This window comes from Pygoscelis adeliae, unplaced genomic scaffold (genome assembly GCF_000699105.1).
Source record: "Pygoscelis adeliae isolate BGI_AS28 unplaced genomic scaffold, ASM69910v1 Scaffold62, whole genome shotgun sequence".
Classification (NCBI taxonomy): domain Eukaryota; kingdom Metazoa; phylum Chordata; class Aves; order Sphenisciformes; family Spheniscidae; genus Pygoscelis; species Pygoscelis adeliae.
The window spans coordinates 6,768,451-6,777,394 of record NW_008824401.1 but is presented as its reverse complement, the minus strand read 5'-3'; the positions used below and the strand labels follow the sequence as shown (position 1 = coordinate 6,777,394).

Sequence of the window (8,944 nt, the reverse complement as noted above, 5' to 3'; positions counted from 1 at the left end):
CCTGCGCCGGCCTCCGAGGCGGCGGTCTGCCTCGGCGTCCCCTCCGGGAGCGCGTTCTTGAGGAGGCGCGGGCTGCCTGTTTGGGAGATGCGTTCTCGGTTCTCGGTGGGGAGGGAAAGGCTTTCCCGGTGGGAGTTGTCCTGCGAGGAGCGGGGAGCCCTGGCGGGTGCCTGCCCGCTCGAGGCGCCCTGCGGCTCCGTGCATTACTGGCTGCGTGTTCCTCGCCTCGTCTCCCAAAGCGGGGGGCTCGGCGTTCGGGTCTGTCGCCGTCTTGCTGAGGGCGAGCGTAGCGAACAGTAGAACTATTGTCGAGGCTAAAATCGGCGGTCGCTTTGCTCCTGGGATATCTTCTGTATGGAAAGAGGTGTTTGCAACTCGCGCTAAAATATGGCTTCATACAGGGCAAGAAATACTGTTCTTTAAAGTTGAGTTTATGGTTGTGAAACACTCTAAAGACTTTGTCCTGCAAAGTGAGTGGTCACAAATCGGTTTTTCACTCCTGCTTTCACAGAACTCGGGGAAACGGAGATGAACGTTTCACAGTTGTAAAGAGGATAAATTGCACGTTATCCTACCTTGAACGTTATGTTAAAGTGGGAGGCTAGAGAAATTTGTTCCACGCAGCTGTCATCTGCCATGAGTTTCTGATTAGGCTTCAGACATGGGGAGACCCCAAATCAGAGCTTATTGTCAGTGGTCAGTGTTATTTGCGGATGTTAATCTTGGCTTATTTTACTCGCTTGAAGCCACACGTTAAGATGATAAATTTATTCTCAAAATCACCTTTTTATTCCTTCAATCTCAGAAATGTTTCTATAAGTAGCTTCGGTAAAGCATGAGTGAATTTTCTATCTAGTTGAGATATTTAAATGCATGGCTCCTTGAAAATGCTCCACTGGCTCACCTACTGAAAAAATGTACTGAAAGATTAGATTTAAAATGGACGTCAATGATAAGAGACTTTATTTTTACTCTCTTATCTCAGATGAATGCATATAAAAATGTGAACAGTTAAAAGTTTTAGAAACGAGACTCGTGGTTTCTTCTTTGTTTTCGCACAGTGGCACTTGCTGTAGTTTTCCTACTTTCTGTAAAAACTAGCCTGATATAACCTACTTGAAAACATTATTTTTCATAATCTAAGTCTTGACAAAAAGTAGCCTGAAAAATTTACAGAATACCTTCTAAAAAAAGTAATAGCCAATTCTAAATAGTAGAATTCTAAGTAGTAGAATAAATGGTAGCCAATTCTAAATATTGCTGAAGAAGTGAGCGTTGGAGATAATACTAGACTTCGAGGAACAGTGATCTGGTAAAGAAGCCCAGGCCTAATAATCCTGACCCTTAATAAGGAAATGGGGATGATGTCTTGGGCCTTTTGCTGGATTTATATTACTGTTCTGATCTTGAATTACTTTATTTGAATGAGAGTTATGTTTCATATGCTCAGATACATGAAAGAAAAATCAGTTTGTACTCGGAGCTTTGTAAGAGAGGGTAAACTAGCTAAACATTAGAGGTAATCTAGATCCAGAAGTATCTTGTTGCAATAACAATTCAAAATTACCAGTGGACCCTGGGTTTAGTCGATTTTTGGAACTAAACATATACGAATAAATGGAATTGTGCATATACTTACCTGTTTTGTAAGTCTACGCACAATACAGGGATAAGTGGGGAAGCTCATGCTGTTTGCTTGTTCAACCTACCACCTTCTAGTTATGTTTGATGTCTCTTCTAATAGTACAGGGCAGCAAGTGATCATTCCCCTGTTCACCTTCTGCATTTCTTCGGGGAATTTTGAAAACTTCTGTGGTATCCTCACTCAGGTGTTCAGACTGAAGACCTCTAATCTACGTAATTGTTGTTTGTATGGAAACTGTTCCCCTTTTTCACACCCTCCTATGTACTTTTTTCCTTTCTTCTGTATTCTTTTTTGAGATGAGAGGACAAGAACTGCAAATGGCATCTAGGATGTGGACACTATGGATTGACGTAGTGGCATAGTGATTTTGTTTTCTGTTCATCTAATAATTGCCAGCAGTCAGTCAGTTTGTTTTGACTATTGATGAGCACTGAGCTGAAATTTTCATAGATCTGTCTTTAGTGACGATAAAATCTCATTTCTGAGCAGTATAATTGACTTGGAACCTGGTATGTGTAAAAACACATTTGCTGCTTCATCATCATTACTTTACCACGTAGACGATAAAAAGGCAGGTGAACGTCTATAGCGTGAAATCAGAATTATAAGTTTTAGCAGACAACCTACAGCTTTGTTATCAAAAGCTTAACCAGCCGGCAGAATTCTTTACCTTGCTGTGTGCTGACTTTTTCAATCATCTGTGAACGTGTAGTGCAACACAGGCTTTATTAGCTTACCAGGTGGGACTGCAGTAGTTGCCCCTATCCATTTCAAAAGGGTTTGTTGTCATTTACTCATTTACTGGAATATTCTCCTTGGCAAATACACTTATGGCAGTTATCTGGTTTTTCATAGCCAGGGAGCTTGTATTCTGCTATTTCACAGCTGTGAACTTTACCCCAGAATGATGCTCTTGAAATATGCTATGGTAGCTTGAGTTTGGAGCCGTAGAGTTATTTTCAATTAGGTAACCTAGTTCTTGCAGTTTGGGATGCTACAGGTGAGTTTCTTCGAGAATGCAGAAAACAAACATAGTAAAGGATGAGTAAAAATATTCTTTTCTTTAGCTGTGAACTATTATGTTACTTGCAGGAGTAAGTGCGTGTGTATTGTGGTTTACTGACTGAAAATACACTTCATCGTTCAGGTTACAATTTTTTTTTTCTTCCCCGAATTTCAATTATTTGTGCAACATAAAATATGGGCTTTTATTTAGCTCTTCCTGAAATAATTAAATGATAGTGGCTTGTATCATTGCCTTTAAATGAGGAAGTGCTGTAGGGAACCAGGTTACTTCTGTGAGTTTCACTTAAAGTGCTTTTGTCATCTGGCTTGGGAAAGCAGTATCAGATCCTGCTATGTCAGAGACAGTATTAAAAGAATTCACTTGAGTTAGCTTTTAAGCTTTAATTATTTGTGTGGAACTAATGCCTACTACTTTTCCACATGTAATGTTTCTTAACTCGTTATAGGAAGTCTTATTTTAAGCGATGTGATAACAGTAGCAGAGAGAAAGGTGCAACACTAAGCCCCAAAAAAGATTCTTGATATTAGCATTCCTTTGAGATGCAATTAGATTTATAGGTTGTATTGTAGAAGTGCTCCTTTTGCTTCCTTTTGAATGAGAAGGAAGTAGTTGTATGGGAAGTCTTTCAAAGTTTTTGCTACTGTGAGGAATGACTATTTGTGGCATAGCTTTTTAAATGTTGTTTTTGTATATAAAGCATTTACAATCCTCCTCTGTTATTTATCATCTTACTTGCTTTTGCAGGAAGTGAGTTGATTATCTTTTTGGCTGACCAGAAGGAACCCTACTTTAAGCCCCGTGTTAAGTTACCGATGAAGTAAGTATTGATATTCAATGGTGAAACAATTAAGTGGCCGTTTTTCTTGAAAGTGTGTCTCTGCAGTCAGAGGGAACACGACTAGAATTGTCTGTGCTGCTGTTATCTGTTTGACTGTGTTGTTCAGCTTGCCCTTAGAGCTCCAGTTCTTTGATCGGTTTCCTGATTAATTTCCTGATACATTTTTGTTTTGATTTGTTTGGATTTTGTGGATCAGATGACAGAATTTGTGGAGATGAGTTTTGTCATTCATACTGTTAACTAATAGGTGTGACTTCCCACCCCCTTATGGAATTTCTATGTTTGGTTTTTTTGCCCTCTAATTAGTATTAAAAATACCCATATCTTGGAATATTTTTGCAGTTGACTTGGTTTTTCAGGACTTTATTTCCTAGTAAAGCGAATTATCATTCATTCCATATCATAGGTTAAGTCCTTTTGGCAGGTAGTATTAGTCTCTGTCCCAAGACGTGTTTTCAGGGAAATTCTTCTAGTTGCTGTAGTTACTAATGGAATCCAGCCAATATCATCTGCTTTAGAAAGAGATGGAGAATGGTGTTCTGGTATTTCTGTGTAGAGATCTGTTCCTTTCTAAAGTTTAAATGTGGCTTTAAAAAAAGCATCAATTTTTAATAAATGTAAAACAATCTGTGTGTTTATGTACATGTGTATAGTTTTAACCATAATAGTATTACAGGATATGTCATTGCTTATGAATAATGCTTACTAATAGTATTATGTCTGTAAAAAGTTAAATTGCTGTTATAGCTCAGCTTCATCTTTTATAGTTCTATATATTTTTATTTTTCCGTATTCTCTCCTATCTTGGAAGGAGCTAATTTGTTTAGTGCCTTAGGAATGATCTGCTTTTAATTCTTAACAGAATGATCCTTGTTTATATGTGTAAAGCAGAGTCTCTGAGTAGGTAACCAAGTAAGAAAAGATAGAACAAACAAATGTAGGGAGGAGTGGTAAGATGTGGCAGAAGACAGGAGGAGATTACATTGTCTTTAAAAAGATCTAGCTATCTGGCTGACTCCTGCTGCTTACACTGCTCCTGTTGCTTTATGGTCTTGCTCTTGGAATGCAACCAAAAGATCCTGCTCTCTGGAACGCATTTTTGAGGACTGGTTCTACAACAAATGAAGGGTTTTAATGAAGTCTAGATAGCATTAACAAACAGGATGTGGCTGCAGAATGCCTGTTAGCTGAAGTTTAGAGTTAAAAATGTCATCCTTCCTTAGAGGAAGACAGCCTGCAGCATGCTTGATTTAAAGTTACTTTTGCAATACATAAGGACTTTATAAAAAGCCAGGTTGTTGAATGATAATATTGTATTAGACCAACTAATAATAATTGGGATGAAAAGGCAAGCCTTTGAACACACAAGTACTTTCAATTTTCATGCACACATTTGTACAATTATTTGCATGTGGGTTTGTTTTTTTTTTTTTCCTAGATCTCTCAGTGTTACCATAACCAGTGTAGTTCCTGGAGACTATGATGGTGATTCACAAATGGATGTCCTGCTGACTACCCGGGCACAAAATCATGGCAGAGATGAACTTTCAGTGTTTATTTTCTGGGGGCACAACCAAACATTAGGTAAGTTGCTGAGAGTGCTTATTAATAAGATTGTTAGACTTCTTAATAATTCAAAGTATTGTCAGAAAGTTATAACTCCATTTTAGAGTGTAGTGATAGTTTTTACAACTAAAATAGGGATTAGCAGCTATTCAGCTTCATACCTATATATTATCTTGCTGTTAAACTGTATTCAATAATTAATGAAAGAGAACAAAGCTAAAACTCTTGCTTTATATCATGCAACAGACATAAGCAAACATTATTATAGTTTGACAATAACCTACTAACTGAAGAGCTACTTCTCATGGCTTCCCCATTATGCATGTCAGCTTCACAAAGATTATCTCAAATGACTTATCTTGAATTTAAAATGCACTGAGAACCTGGTGTAAAGTTTAGTGCATAAGCTTTCAAAATATTATACCTAAACTTACCAACAGTGATATAACACTCTCATTTCTGTTAAACCAAATTCTTTAAAGACAGTGACACACTAAAGTAGGTTTTGGGAGAGAGGTTTCTAGAGTCTCTATCACTGGAAGTTTTCAAGAACTTTAGAATCAACTTTTCAAGAGCCTTTTAGCAGTGTTCTAGGTATAGCTGATTCTGTCTTAGGGTAGAGTCATGGACTGTGTGAACTCCTGAAGTCTCTTCTGTTTTCTGTTGACTTTGCTTGGAAAGGGTTTTGGAAGAGCTTAGGGTTTGAAGAACAGAAAAGCAAAAGAAGATACTCTAAAGTCCACAAAAACTACTGAAGAATAGTCACTATTATAAACAACTGTGTTATAAAATAGTTACAGGTGAGGCACGTGTTGATCTTAGATACCATTGCTTCTGGCTTTAATCAGAGGTGAAACAAGCAACCTGGGAAGGTGCACTGGATCAAGTATTAAGAGAATAGGAGGTATCTGTAATATTGGGAAGAATATGAAGGATTTGGATTAACTTATGCTGTCTTGCTTCTGAGTAAACAAATTTTGGGAGAGGCACAAACAAGCATATGGGGCTTAGGAAAGGAATCGGAGGTTAAAAATTCAGGCAATGGTTGGTATGTAGTGAGGCTACTGGGAAGGTATGTGGTGCCTGCTTGGGTAATGGAAGTGTGACAGACAAGTCAATAGGAGGGTACTGTCATATAAAATGTGGAAATGGGAAAGAAGGGGAACAGTATGGAGAGATGAAGGAAATGGGGATGATGTGGCAAGGAGTTTGGATTACAAGTAAAAGTGAAGTCTGAGAGGTGATAACCCGATTAGGACTTAGACTCCTTGCTTCCCATTTAGGCAATCTACCTCTCATCCTTATATCAAACACTCAGTGTTTATGATTAAGAATGTTTTTTACAGTGACAAAACATTAAACAGAGGTCTTATGTACAATGTTAGATTTTTAGATTGTCTTCATCCTGACTGTTTCAGATTTTGTGTGTCTGTGTGATTGCAGTCATACATAGAAATAGGTTTCACTAAGATCTATTCAGAATAATTTGTTGAAGAGTTTAGTGGAGAGAGAAGCAGCTTCAGCATTTTAACTGTAACTCACCTTTCCTGCATAATTTCAGGAAGCCATTTAGTTGTTTATGTTCAGTGGTGGCTGACTTTTTTTAATCATGCAAATGTCATAACATTGGTAACTGAATCAAATTAATATTTTCCGTTTTCAGATCTTAACCATAAAACTATGTTAAATAAGAGTTTTCAAGATGAGCCTCTAGTAATGGAGTAAGTATGACCTACTTTTTTAGAAAACATTTATAATGGTGACTAAGAGCAACTTAAATATATTTTGCTGCTAAAATTTGAAATAGATGCTCTTTAAGAACAGAGTGGTTTGTGTAATGTCAACTGGTCTAACAAAAGGTGACAAAACATAACAATCATCTTTACAAACCTTATATATTATATCATCCTGCAATAGTAACTAAATAAGCTTTTAGTTCTTTTAATTTCAGTACTCTGTTTTATGAAGCAAAAGAGCCGTTCATTTTTGGTGAATTTGTAAAGCAAAAACCTTACTGGCTTATCAGACTGAGCACAGTGCACTTCCCTCTGTGTGAAGTGCCGAACAAAAGAGAGGGGGGAAACATAGCTGGAAAATCAAATGCATGGCATAGTGTAAAATATTGAAAGAAGCGTGCTACTACCAGCAGCCAAAGAGCCAAAATTCAGAAAAGATGACATAGCTGAAAATTCTTCATTGCTTGGTGGGAAAATGCTAACCAAATACAGGTTAACTTATGAACAGTTAATTTCAACTCCTATAATGACTAAGGTGATACTGAAATTATTTTGCGTTTTCAGCTTTAACGGAGATTTGATTCCTGACATCTTTGGTGTCACAAGTGATTCAAGTAAGCCCCAGATATTCATAGGCGGGTAAGCTAAGGGTTTGTTTGTTAGCATGAATTTTGAGAACTTATTCATTGTGCATCTGCTTCTGTTCTTATTAAAGAGGCATAAGACTCGTGTTTAACTGGAACTGTGCAAACGTGTGAACCTTCTCTCATTTCCATGTGTATCTTTAAACATTTTATGACACACTGCATCTAATTTTTAAAATGTTATTTTTATAGGGGAAGTAGACATTCCATGAGAGCTGAGAAAACAAAATCCCTGTTATTTGACATGAGAAATAGGATAATTGTTTCTTGGAACAGTTATACTCTCCTTTGTTTAGTACACTTTGGTATTTTTTTATTATAATCTGTATTACAGAATTCTGTGCTGTACGAAAATATAAACCAAAGTTTTTAAGTAGCGTCTGTAGAATTTAAGCTGCATTTAGTCTAATAGATGAAGTGACAGGTGGATGATGTGAGAAGTACTGGAACATATCTTATAATATAAGGGATGGCAAAAGGAAAATGTGCAAGAGTTTGGGGTAAACAAAAAAAGTTCAGCTCTCATTTGTCTAGGAAATCAATTGTAATGGGAAGGGTAGACAACATGGGAAATCAAAAGCACGGGAAGTGCAAAGTGTAAGGGTACTAAGCTACATATTGAGGAAAATATTTGGTATGCTCATTGGGGGAAGAGCTTCATAAAGAGACATAAGGCAGAGGTGACTTTAAGTAGCAATATAAGTGCACATGCAAGTGATGTTCTCTGTATCACATCTTCTATGTTAAGGAGTGGCTAAGGCCACTCTTCGGCAGATAGAAGTTGGCTGAAGTCTTACGAGATGCGATTGCAGTAAAGGGACTAAGTTTCGTTACTAAAGTTTCTGCTAGCCCTGGAATTTCTAGAATGGGACTAGCTAGCAAATACTGGGATAAAAATTATTATTTTAATGGCATATTTAAATGGTTAGCAAGGACTATGCAAAGGATTATTTTTGTTTAACTGTTTTGGGTGTGAATGCTGAAATCAAAGCATAACAGAAGAATGGATCTCTACTGACTTAGAAGAAGCAGTCTCTAAACAAAAATTTAAGAAGTAGCAATGTCTCTATTATTGGGCAAGATGCCAAAGAAGTTTAAATCTGTCTTGAAAATAAGTTGTCTGTTAAAAACACTCCTGGACCCTAGCGAAGGACAGTTCCCGTTCTACTCAGTTTTCCTGATACTGCTTTCAAAGTTTGTAATCTCAAAAGCCAAAGCTTTCTTTTTCTTTATCAGAACTGTTAGGATTGCGTGTTCAAGGACACAAATTGGTGTGACTCTGAGTTAGTGAAAGTTTCATTACTGAACAGTGGTGGATGACCTTTTTTTTTTTAAACTAAAAAATATGGGTCTGTACATCTTTTCCTGTGACTTTAGCCTAACTGAACTTAGCCATACATTCAGTCTTTGACTTCTGTAAGGAAGAACTTCATTGATAGTATTGTGGGTTTAGGCATTCTTTGAAAAAGAAAGAAGCCTCAAAAGAAG

At 37.3% G+C, this 8,944-nt stretch overlaps 1 protein-coding gene across 1 annotated transcript in view; it reads left to right on the top strand.

The window, feature by feature from the left end:
- The window catches only part of ITFG1 (integrin alpha FG-GAP repeat containing 1), a 92,194-nt gene that overhangs the window by 2,904 nt on the left and 80,346 nt on the right, over nucleotides 1-8,944 (top strand). The window contains exons 2-6 of the mRNA XM_009320340.1: nucleotides 19-105; nucleotides 3,417-3,489; nucleotides 4,949-5,094; nucleotides 6,740-6,797; nucleotides 7,377-7,451. Of these exons, the coding sequence (XP_009318615.1) occupies nucleotides 19-105; nucleotides 3,417-3,489; nucleotides 4,949-5,094; nucleotides 6,740-6,797; nucleotides 7,377-7,451 (439 nt within the window). The remainder of the gene's footprint in view (nucleotides 1-18; nucleotides 106-3,416; nucleotides 3,490-4,948; nucleotides 5,095-6,739; nucleotides 6,798-7,376; nucleotides 7,452-8,944) is intronic.